This window comes from Rhinopithecus bieti, unplaced genomic scaffold (assembly GCF_001698545.2).
Source record: "Rhinopithecus bieti isolate Rb0 unplaced genomic scaffold, ASM169854v2 scaffold_19114, whole genome shotgun sequence".
Classification (NCBI taxonomy): domain Eukaryota; kingdom Metazoa; phylum Chordata; class Mammalia; order Primates; family Cercopithecidae; genus Rhinopithecus; species Rhinopithecus bieti.
In genome coordinates, this window is record NW_016809444.1 from 65,072 (window position 1) to 78,177 (window position 13,106).

At 40.1% G+C, this 13,106-nt stretch overlaps 1 protein-coding gene across 3 annotated transcripts in view; it reads right to left on the reverse strand.

Moving 5' to 3' along the window:
- Positions 1–13,106, reverse strand: part of USP46 (ubiquitin specific peptidase 46) — a 69,492-nt gene that overhangs the window by 53,250 nt on the left and 3,136 nt on the right. Inside the window, exon 1 of one of the 3 annotated variants that reach the window (XM_017889331.1) lies at positions 12,942–13,075. The exons of the other annotated variants lie outside the window; for them this stretch is intronic. Coding sequence (XP_017744820.1) covers positions 12,942–12,956 — 15 coding nt within the window. The 5' untranslated portion in view covers positions 12,957–13,075. Of the gene's footprint in view, positions 1–12,941; positions 13,076–13,106 lie in introns of those variants that run through there. 3 annotated transcript variants of the gene reach the window in all.

Consider the following 13,106-nt stretch of genomic DNA (forward strand, 5'->3'; position numbering starts at 1 on the left):
TATTAATATAGCTTATCTCTTGGTAACATAGCTTATCTCTTGGATTACTGCAGGGAGAGGGGTGGGGAAGGACAGAACTGGCAATGAATTAAACCGAGGAAAGAAATTATTTATTTTAATCCAAAGAAAGTTGCAGAATATCTGTTATGCCTTTAAAAGATACGAACCCACAGACCAGCCAGGAGCACTATCCATCTCCTCCTCTAGCTGCCTCTCCTCATCATTTATTTCAACGTCACTCTTCAAAGCTACCTTCCCTGACCCTTTCCACTCATAGAATCCTGTCTGTTCCTCCACAGCCCTTAGAACAATCTGTAACATCATAATTGTAATTATTTAACAATTGTCTTACCACTAGACCACAGGTCTGCAACTAACAGCCCATGGGCAGATTATGCCAATTGTTGTCATAAATAAAGTTTTACTGCAACACAGCCATGATCATTCATTTACTTATGGCAGCTATTTTCACAATATTAACAGCAGAACTGCATAGCTGTGATACAGACACTATGGCCCACAAAGCCTAAAACATTTACTGTCCAGACATTTACAGAAAAGCTTACCAACCCCTGTACTAGGCCATAAACTTTATAAGGGCAGCAATTAGGTATGATTCATTTGCCACCTAGTAGCATGTCTGGTGTATAGAAAGCACTTGATAAATTTGCTCATTGAATAAACTTGGGAAGCAGGGGGAACGTTAGCAGTAGGTGCCACTCATTCAGACAACTTCACATCTACATATTCATTTAATCTTGCTTGCTAACCCAAGGCAGATTACTCTTAATATCCTCATTCTACACATGAAAAAAATGTACGGAACCTGCCCAAGCTCACTCAGCCAGTAAGAGCAGATGTGGGATTCAAACCTACGTCAATTCCATTCCTGAGTCTGAGCTCTGGACCACAAGTCAGGAGAGAAGATATTCTCATTCACATTTTCAGTAATTCTTTAGCTACAGATGTAAGGCTTGGGCAGACAGCCAGAACTGTCTCTGAGTATGTCCACTTTGGCTGCTAGCTGTCACACATTACCTAACCACCGGGCACTTACCCAGAGTGGCTACGAATGCCTGACCTGTTTAGTTAGCAACATGTCACCACTGAGCCCCTGTCCCACTGAGCAATACTGAATGTGACTCTCTCTGCCAAATAAATCATTGATGGGAACTCATTATCCCTATGTCATAGCTGAAGGAAATGAGGTTAACTAACTTGCCAAGGTCAAGTGTTAGCATAAGGCAGAGGTAAGTGGTGAACCTATGATCTTAACACCATTATTCTACAACACTGGTTCCTGTTTCAACAGCCCATTCCTCTCCAGGCTTTAACAGGGAAAGCAATCATGAACAAGAAGGCAGTTAAGGGGCATTTTCATTCCACAGCATGACAGCGTTTCACTTCTATGTCTTATATCAGGGGTCCCCAACCCCCAGGGACAGTTCTGTGACCTGTTAGGAACCAGGCAGCACAGCAGGCAAGCAGGCATTATCACCTGAGCTGTACCTCCTGTCGGATCAGCTATAGCATTAGATTCTCACAGGAGAGTGAACCCTATTGTGAACCCTATTGTGAACTGTGCAGCAGAGGGATCTAGGTTGCGTACTCCTTCTGAGAGTCTAATGCTTGATAATCTGAGGTGGAACGTTCATCCCAAAACCATCCCCAGCCCTGCCCAGGTTTGTGGAAAAGTTATCTTCCAAAAAACCTGTCCCTGGTGCCAAAAAGTTTGGGGACCGCTATCTTACATGATACTGAATTTTAAAAAAACTCTGAAAAAAACCTTGGGGCAGGTGCAGTGGCTCACACCTGTAATCCCAGCACTCTGGGAGGCCAAGGCAGGCGGATCACAAGGTCAGGAGTTTGAGATCAGCCTAACCAACATGGTGACACTCCGTTTCTACTAAAAATACAAAAACTTAGCCAGGCATGGTGGCACGCACCTGTAAGCCAAGCTACTAAGGAGGCTAAGGCAGGAGAATTGCTTGAACCCAGGAGGCGGAGGTTGCAGTGAGCTGACATCATGCCATTGCACTCCAGCCTGGGGGACAGAGAGGGTCCCCATCTCAAAACAAAAACAAAAATTAGCCAGACATGGTGGCATGTACCTGTAATCCCAGCTACTCGGGAGGCTGAGGCAGGAGAGTCGCTTGAACCCGGGAGGCAGAAGTTGCAGTAAGCCGAGATCACGCCATTGCACTCCAGCCTGGGAGGCGGAGAGAGACTACATCTCAAAAACAAACAAACAAAAACAAACAAACAAAAACCTCAACATGACTCCATTTAATAATTGTACACAGAGGCCAAAACATCTGCCACTGAAGAAAGCTGACCCTGGGATACTTGACTACATGACCATCCCAAGTCATTCTAGCAAGGAGCGTTAAAAAATATCTAGAAAGAAGCTTTGGCTGGCAAAACAATTCTCCAAATATTTAGAAATAACACAGTGAAGTCCTCATACAAAACTAAAACTTCAAGTCAAAAGCAGAACAAAGAATCTTGAGACCATGTCTGTTTTCTAGCTGCAGGTGGAAGACAAGGAAATAGCCACTCATGCCACTGAACTCAGTGAGCTAGAAGCAAGAACCTCATTTTCAATTCAATCTTTCTACAAAGCCACCAAGATGCTGCCTGAATTATCATGTCCCTTAAGCTCCTACTTTACGCAGAAATACACTTCCCATCTCTTCCCAGAAAGGCAGCAGAGGAGGCTGGGGTCCTTGCAAAATCCCAGGTCAAAGAGGCCTTGATATGGTTTGGCTCTGTGTCCCCACCCAAATCTCATCTAGAATTGTAATTCCCACAATTCTAGGGGCCTGGTGGGAGGTGACTGGATCATTGGGGTGGTCTTTCCCCTTGCTGTTCTCATGACAGTTCTCACAAGATCCAGTTGTTTGAAAGTATGTGGCACTTTCCGTTTCCCTCTCTCTTGCTCTCTCCTGCTCCACCATAGTAAGATGTGCCTGCTTCCCCTACACCTTCTGTCATGATTTTAAGTTTCCTGAAGCCTCCCAGTCATGCTTCCTGTTAAGCCTTTGGAACTGTGAGTCAATTAAACCTCTTTTCTTCATAAATTACCCAGTCTCAGGTAGTTCTTTATAGCAGTGTGAGAATGCACTAACATAGGCCTGCTCTGCAAATTTTATTAATAGGGTGATTTCATCCTCCTATCTTCTCATCCAAGCTCAAGGTCTTCATCAGTGAAAATCACAACTCCTGCATTCCCACCTCACAGCATGGGGAGCACTGCAGGCGTCAACATGCCTCAATGCACTTGTGCAGCAACCCTGCCCTCGGGAACCAGTCCCTCCTGGGTCAGTATTGCACCATCAGAGATCTTTTCAACAAATGTAACAAAAACATCCTGAAATGTGCTGATTATGAAACATAAAATATAAAATTCTGGGCTCTCTCCTCCCACCCCCAAGAGGGTAGCAATGGGAGAAAAAATATGAGCAAGTTGTTCTTTACAGCAATGTTACTCAAAATGCTCTGTGGTGAGCTACATCCAGAAACTGAAAACATGGAGATAAAATGAGTGGATAGAGTAATTTTATATCTGTCAAGTTTAGTAACAAAAAATTAAGGCTTGCATTTTATTTCTCTTTGGGTTTTTTTAATTCAATTTTGCTAGTTATTCCTTTTTATTGTATTTTACAAATATATTGGTCTGAGACAGACTGAAAATAACAATAAAACTGGTCCTTCCCTGCAGACTCTGAAAATAATTACCAACAGCAAGGCATTTAAATAAAATTGAGTTTATTTTCCTAAATGTGTGAATAGCTGCTAAAGCTCACTTCTAATAAGAGAAATGCAAACTACAAATTAAGACACCATCTTTCCCCTGACTGGCAAAGATCAAAAGGTTTCTGGGTAGCAAACTGCTTTGGCAAGGCTGCAGGCAGCCAGAGTCACACATATTGCTGATGGAGGGCAATTTGGCAAAATCCATCCCAGTTACAAATGCAAATCCATTTTTAGGAAGTCGGTCTACAGATATACTCCCACATATGGACAAAGTTGTTCCTTACAGCCTTGTTTGTAAAAACCAAAGACTAGAAAACTACCTACAACATGTCCTGCTAGTCAGTGAGGGCCTGGTTCAGTGAATTCAATACACTCAAGCAACTGAATACTCTGCAGTGATTAAAAAAAAGAATGAGGCGGCTGTTCCCACGGACCCTCCTACAAGACACAAACAGCAATGGGGAGATCAGGACAGATGAGGGTATACTCTATGTACTGTTTGTGTTTTTAAAAACTAGGAGAGAAATATAAACACATTTGCTTGTATATGCATGTAACTCTAAAAGGAAGCATAAGAAACTATAACTATTGATAGATGCCAGAGATAAGAATTGGACAGTGGGTCTATTTTCAACATACAACCTTGTCCACATTTTGAAATGTCTGCCACATAAACTCAGAGTACCTATTCAGACACTTTACTTAAAAATTTAAAAAAGAAACTGCGCTTAGCTACTTCATGTATTTCTCAGTTAGGAAGGCTGTGTGCGCCAAATGACACAAAAGAGTGTGGTATAAGCTCATTCAAAGACAACATATCTTTTACTCACCACGTGCCCTCATTCTCAGAAAAAGGAAAAAACACTGTATTTTGACTAGTGACAACAAAAGCTTGGCCACACCCCACCAGCATGTGTCTTCCAATGGCATTTTGGTCAGAAATCATAGCTTCTTCCTCCCTTTGTCCTGCAGCCGTTCCCTAGTTCTCCTTGACTGAAAACCATAGCTGGTTTATAACACACACGCTCATCTTCTTGCCACTGCTCACCAGCAGGAGTGGTTCTTATTTTATAGACCCAGAGAGGCCTCAGTGACTTGCCCAACATCGCTAAAGCTGGAAAGCAATCAGAGCCCAGGATTTCTGAGTCCTAGCTCAGGGCTCTGTCTACTACAGTGTTTCGTGGACTCTTTCACTAGTGTAAACAAGAAGGGCACTGGAAGAAAGTGGTAATGCAATGCCCAGGCAACAGGCTAAGCACTAGACATCAATCTCTCTGGTTAAGCCCCACAATAACCCAGGAAGGTAAGTTCTCTCATCACCCACAGGCTATGGATAAGAAGCATGTCTTTACAAGGGTAGAGAACATCAAGCTCTCATACCCAATCAACAGTGGTATAGAAAGTCCAACCAGATCTCAGCCATGTGCTCACCTGCCTCCCAAGGAAGCTCACTGACCAGATCCATCATCTACAAAGCAGTTCAATAAATGGTGTTCCCCCAAGAGCCGGTTATTTGAGCCACTACAAAGAACCTCTCATCTGAGCCAATGTCACCCAAACTATGGGCCATGAATCCTGGAGGGAGGGGAATTACTCTTAGATGGCACCAGTATGAACAGTTTTAACTGTAGAAATAATGTTTTTGAAAAGGATTAGAAAAGCATAAAACTAGCTCATCAAACCCATCATTTTGCAGATGTTTCAGAATGAGGTCAAATTAGGGTGAATAGATTAAGGAAAACTAAGTAAATAAGTTCAAGTGATACACAGATGTAGCAAAAACCATGAAGAATGATGACAAACTGACATTTGAGTATCACTGACCTAAGCAACTGGATCCATCCCACAGTTTTTCTCTAGAGTAAGAAAAATTTGGAAATAATAGGTTATTCACCCCTACCCTGCCAACCATACAAAATGCATTCGTTCTGAATGTTATTTTTATTTATTTATTTGTATTTGCCTTCTCTCCATTACTATAGTACCCCTCTGATTCACGAGGCAGAGAAACCCAGTTCCCAAAGCATCCTGAAACTCTGCATTAAAATGGGAATGTGCTGTGGTGGCTTAACCTTAGAGTGACCTACCTCGAGTTTGCCCTGAATAGCTCAGATCACACCTATAGATCAATTAATGCTTTATAATCACTCTGAGCATTCTTTTTCGTTTTGAAAAGTATCTGACTTCGGAACCCAATTAGACAGTTTCCTGTTGTCCTGTCACCTGCTACAGCGCTGATTAGAAGAGTCCTGTGGGCCTGTCTCTACCTGTTTCTCCCAACACCACAGCTTTAAAGATGGTATCTCATTGACTACCTTTGTTGTAAAAAGATAAATAGGCTCTAAGATTTACCAAACAGGATTTTGAATTCCAAACTTCTCCACTTTACAACTATATAGAAAATAGAAGTTGTTTTGTTTTTCCCAAAGCCTTGCTGCTCTAAAAATGGTCCTGAAACCAGCATTATCTATATCACCAGAGAGCTTGTTAGAAGTGCAAAATCTCTGCCTTACCCCAGACCTGCTGAATCCAAATCTACATTTTAACTAGAGCTCCAGCTAATGCCTATGCATAATAAAATTGGAGGCATACTGCTGTACTGCAGGGCAATTCTTCCATTCTACCACATTACATCCCTTCATTCATTTATCAATATTTATTTATTGAGCACTAACCACATATGTGCTAGGCACTGTGCTGACAGCTGGGAAATCAACAGTGAATAATACAAATAAATATAGTTCCTGCCCTCATAGAGTTGTCAGTCTAACATGGTGGTTTCTCAACCTTGGAAGCTCGCATCGGAATCAACTGTGGCACGTAAAATACACACTCACACATACACACACAGGTGCCTAAAATTCACCCCAGACTACCTACATCTACATACTGTCAGAAACGCTTGAGACCAGGATCCTAGAAACTGCATGTTAAAAAAGCTCCAATTGGTGGAACCACTTTGGAGAGCAATTTGACACACCTAGCAAAGCTGCAGATGGGCGCATCCTAAAAACAGCACATTGACTTCCAGGATTATATCCTAAAGAAATGAAGACACTTGAGCAAAGGAGACAGAAACAAGAACATTCACTGCAGCACTGTTTCCAGAGAGAATATTGTAGAAACTACCAAATTGCCCCTAAATAAGGGAATGAATAAGTAAACCATGGTTAAGTCAAAGAATCCTGTTACAGAGCAGTCAGAATGAATAAACTTGACCTCTATGTGTTGACATAATCTCAAACATACCTGTTGAGTAAAGACGGTTGCAAAAGGCTACACAGTTTTATCCATACACAAACGTTGCAATCCATTGCTTATGAATTCATAAATACGAAGTAAAGTATAAGACATGTTTGGTAAACACCATACCAACTTTAGGAAAATGGTTTGCTCTGGGAGGAAGAGAAAGGAAAGCGATAGGGGTGAATAAGTGTCTATTTTAAGGTAAAAGAGTCTAAAAGAGTTAGTGTTATTTTAAGGTAATGTGTCTAAAATAAAAGTAACCAAATATGGCTACATTTTAATATCTGTTAAATCTGAAGGGTAGGTAAACATATATAACATTATTTTTTTCATGCTTTTTTGTATGTTAATGTTTTGTGATTCAATTATTATTTTTAAAATTTCTTTCAAAAGCTTCACAGGTGATGTGATACAAAGCCAATGCTGAAAATCTCCGTTCTGAGAACATATACTAATAAAAAACCTGGCTATTTAATATCAAGAAAAAGTTAAGTTGGCTGGGCGCAGTGGCTCACGCCTGTAATCCCAGCACTTTGGGAGGCCAAGGTGGGCGGATCACGAGGTCAAGAGATCAAGACCATTCCGGCCAACATGGTGAAACCCTGTGTCTACTAAAAATACAAAAATTAGCTGGGCATGGGGGCACGTGCCTGTAGTACCCTACTCAGGAGGCTGAGGCAGGAGAATCGCTTGAACCTGGAAGTGGAGGTTGCAGTGAGCTGAGATTGCGCCACTGCACTCCAGCCTGGCATCAGAGCAAGACTCCATCTCAAAAAAAAAGAAAAGAAAAGAAAAAAGAACAGAAAAGTTAAGTTACTAGCTTAAATAATTTTACATTCATTTTTTTAAAACTTTCACATGGAGTAATTTATTAAGCAATATTTCTTAAGAGGCTAGGGTTATTACCCAAGGGAAGCAATATTTCTCCAAGCATGGCCCTCAGCTCACCTATAACAGAATGTGGAGGGAGTAGGAAGGAGGAGGGAACACTAATTTAAAAGGCAGATTCCAGAGCCCCAACTAAGACCTACTTAATCAAACTCTCTGGGTGTTGAACCCCGAGTCTAAATTTTAATAAGAGAATGCACATGTGGGCACCATTCTTTGGTACACCAAAGAACCTAAAACCATACATTTCTTTGTTTAATGAGGTAATACTCATCATACTCTGAAAATTAAAATGAAGTGTAGAGAATACTTTCTAAATATTTGAGACAGTAATTCCACCAGTATATATTCAAGCAGATCCAGATAAAAATTTTCCTGCACTGTGTACCTAACCTGAAGGACAAAGAAATGTATTTTAGGAAGATAATCATCATTTCACAATGCCTTTCTAAAAGAACTTGAAAAAGCAACTGGGTAAACAGGAAAACTCCGCAAGTCCAGTTTTGCTGCTGTTCTCACCAGAACAGGCCCCAAACACAATTTTCACTAAAGCCAATTTCAATTAAACCAAGCAAATGTGGCTCGACCAAGGCCTGGCTGGCACAGGAAGGTCTCCTGAATTTACTATCAAAATTCAAGATATCTTCTCAGTGCTACTCTATTATTTTTTTGTTACTCGTTTTCACCCCTCCACAGTGATTACCTTGTCATCATTTTTTTCGCCTGCATCTTCCAATCCACCCCTACCTTTCATGACTTTTGCTTTGGTCTCCTTGATTTTCCTCTTCATTGTCCTTTCTTCATTGTCCCTGTTTTCAGACAAAACCAAAACTACAATCCTGACTTTCAAGCCCTGGAAAACTGCTCCCAAGCGCCTGAGTTGAAAACAAACCAGCATAACAAACACATGAAAAGATGTTCAACCTCCCCTAGCAAACAGAAAAAGTGAAATTTTAAACCACAAAGGCACAATTTCACACCCATCAGATTGGCAAAACATCAAGTCTAGCAATATCAAATATCTATAAACATGTGAAGCAATTGGAACCCCCAAATGCTGCTTGGTTGGAATGCACATTGGGACAACTTCTTTGGAGAGCAATCTGGCAACTTATTAAAGAAGACGGTCTAATTTCTTTGACCCAGCAATTCCCTTCCAGGTTTACACCACAGAGAAACTGTCAACTGTCAACTGTGTATACTATATACAGGGAGATGAGTTCACAACTGTTCATTGCACTAAAACAGCACTCACAAATTTGTAAGCCTGCTTACAACATTACAATGAATGTGTCATAGCATATTTATATAATAAAATGTTGTTATACAGCAATTAAAATAAACTAGGATTATGTGTCTCTCAATAGCAAAATCACAATTTAAACAATAAAAGCAAACTGAGAAGAATGTTTAGTATTATAAAGCATGTTTAAAACATGAAAAAATACACTATATCTAGTTTATGAATGCACACAAATCTAGTAAAAATATAAAAATACACAATAAACAACAAATGTAGAATAGTGGTGGAGGGGCAACGAGACCAGGAAGGACTCATAGGTGGTTTTAAATGTATATATAGTATTTTATTTCTTCACGGGGTGGGGAGTACACAAGTATTCACTCTATTATTCTACATTTCTGTATGTCTAAAAATCACCATCACTCAGAAAAAAAGCCAAAGTCTAAGCTAATTTAAAAGTATCTGAGGGTTCTGAAAGTGGTATTGGAACTTGAGGAAGAAAAGGAAGGTTGGCCCTATGAGTGTAAAGTGAAGCTTTGGGGACCACGGAGTCCCACCACCATGATTTTAAAACTATCCATCACAAAGAATCATTCTCAGAATTGTGGTAAACTTCCATGTACAGCACTTAAAACATCCCTCAAACTTCAAGCCATAGTCCCAGAAGAGAAATATTCCAAAAACCCTTTACTGTTGGGGTTGGTTGGTAATACAGAGTTTGTCTCAAGAATGTTTTTGCAGCAGGGCACAGTGGCTCATGCCTTTAATCCTAGTACTTTGAGAGGCTGAGGCGGGCGGATCAACTGAGATCAGGAGTTTGAGACCAGCCTGGTCAACATGGTGAAACCCTATCTCTACTAAAAATGCAAAATTAGCCAGGCATGGTAGCAGGCACCTTAATCCCAGCTACTCGGGAGGCTGAGGCAGGAGAATCATTTGAATCCAGGAGGCAGAGGTTGCAGTGAGCCATCACACTCCAGCCTGGACACCAAGAACAAAACTCTATCTCAAAAAAAAAAAAAAAAAAAAAAAAAAAAAGATTTTGCTGGTTGATTTTTGGGTGGCCTTTCCTCTTAAAGACCACCAAGGCCTTTCAAACCCTTAGGCCAGCATTTGGTTCCACCAAAATTGAAGGTTTGTTATAAGAAGCTGCATTAAAATAATTAGACCAGAAAAGTTAACTAGACTAAAAGACACCATCTTTTACATCTCTTCTAGTTAGTTAGCTTTGGGTGGCTTCATGGGTAGGCTAGTGATAGAGATAGGTGGTTACCAAATATCCTTCTGATGATACCACAGAATTTAATACCATCATGGAACCCTAATCCATTCACACTAACTAGAAAGACCAGGAGGGGGGAAAAAAGACATCTGAGCTAGAGAAATTTCTCTAAATTGCTAAGAGAATAAAAATTGAAAATGTCTTTCAATTATAACCCAAACATACCAAAATTCCACTTAGTAAAGAATAAATAAACAGGTTTTACGGTATGAGTGAACTGAAGCACATAAAGTTGTTATTCAGAAAAGGTATCATAATCTTTCATTCTAACTAAATACTGGCATTCAACTTCGTTTTCTTGGAGGAGTGCAAGAAAAACAGAAAAATCCGCAGAACTAATTGTCAGGTCCCGAACTAACATAAACCTCTGCATATGAGACCAGTGGGGCCAGAAAAACAGAATTTCTTTTCTTTAAACATTAACTCACCTCACCTCAGACTGTATTTTCTAACCCCAGCAACTATCAGAGTAGACCCTCACATGACTTTACACCTAGCTGATACATTAAACTTACAGTTGCCAACTATCTTTGAGAATGGAAAGCATGAATAACAATAACAGAGGAAAAGGCAAGATATCTGTTCCCCCAAATCATAAGACTGACATATTTTTTAATAATTAAAAAATTGTTTCCAACCATTCTCAAAATACTTGCCTTAGGTAAGTAGTTATGAAAATAAAACTATAAAAATTCTCTAGTTTTCTTTCAAAATTTTAACATTTACTTTCCCTTTATTTCAACATAACTTCATTTATTTATACATATATGTTTTTATTTACATGATTTTATTTGTTTGTTTTAGGTAGAGATGGGGTCTTACCATGTTGCCTAGGTTGATCTTGAACTCCTGGGCTCAAACAGTCCTCTTGCTTCAGCCTCCCAAGTACTGGTATTACCAGTGAGCCACCATGGCCAGCCTACTTCATTTATTTAAAAGAACTAAAATCTGGCACTCAAACTGGTGTCAAAAATTATCCTGAGGCTGTTCTACAGATGCTAAAATGCTAATATCTCATAAGTTTAATGCAGTTTTAAACAAGGCAGTTAGGTAACGAAGTGGTTGCTAACCAATTAAGAGGTGCAGATTTTCATAAAGGCTTTATCTAAGAAATTCTACTAAGAAGCTTTTCATAACCAAAACCAGAAAATCAGTTTTAGAAGATGAGAAAAACGAAGGTCCCCAGAAATACAATTTCCCCAAAAGAACCATTAGATTCATGCTTAACTGGAGAGACACCCAATGGTGCAGATTTCAATTCTAACTCACATTGACTATAATCATGTCCTCATATAAAATAAAAGCCAGAAGTAGAACGTGTATCCAACTTTGGTCAAATGAGAATATATTTTTGAAATGTCCTGTTGTATTAATCGGTCTTTCCACTGTACAGCTGCTGGGAGTTTGTTCAACCTCTATCTGTGCTGGTATCACACTGTATTGAAATGGTTTCATCTTTACCAATGTTACACCCACAAGATAAGGAATAGCTGAGCCCCTTGGGGACAGGGACCCAACTCATTCATTTATTAAGCAGTTGAATACAGTCTGTGCCAACACTAACATAGCAGGTCCTCAACAGATGGCCATTTATCAGAACAAAACTCGTAATCTATTTGATACACGGCATTTTCTCAGAGGTACATCTTACAGCATTATTAACAAATGAAGTAAGATTAGAAGATCTGGACCAATTTGCATTGATATGTCACATTTGGTTTCTTCTAACTAATGCTTCCTTTTTAGAAAATTCCTCAAGCTCTTCAAACAGGAAACTTAAAAAAACCCAAAAAAAAACCTTCCATTTGCAGGGCCATAAATATATATAGGAAGTTAAATCCATTGGTCTGGATAAAAATCAGAGGATTATCAACAGAAGACATTTCCTCATGCTTGGTAGCAGCTAGTGCATTATGAAAATTACAACACACCAGCCAAACAAGCTTTACTATATCTGAACCAGACACTGCTGTGTGGCCAAGCTGCCTTGCCCTGAGCAAGTTCATCAAGAATTACCATGGCAGGAATTCACACGGAAGAAAAATTAAAACAAATGGAAACTAGTACTAAACTTCCAGTGGACAATAAAAGTTCAGCAAGTGGGTGGGTAAGTGAAGGAAATGAAGATATTTTCCAAGTTTTCTATATCTAAAACTGGCACAAGAAATATGGGGAAAAGAGGGGATGTTTAGTTCTCAATCACACGAAGTATCTGCCACAAGTTTGGTTTCTACTCTGCCGGGTCCTTTCTTATCTGGTGGAGGAAACAAATCCACTTTCAATGAGAGATCTTCATTTTTTCCTGTTACCCAGAAAAATGGTATCTTCTAACATCCTTTCTGGTCACATATCAGCCTGTTCAAAATATGTCACATGATCTGCTTAAAAAAAAAAAAATGCAATCCCCACTTGCTCTTACTACAACTACTCAAACCAGCTGGGACCAAACAAACTTAGGAGTGGGAAGGGTCAGTAAGAGGCCCACAGAGAAGCTAAGCAGTGAGAAGGGACCTGTAAGACACCTACCTGGAAACAATTCATTATTGAGCGAAGAATCAAGGTCCAGTGAATATTTACGTCTGATCCAGTGAAAAGACAGCAGTTTTCTCATATCATTTCTCCTCTGGGAAGGAAGACTGGGAGGGGCGGTAGGGGCGGTAGGGGCGGTGGGGGGGGGGGGGGGGGGGGAGC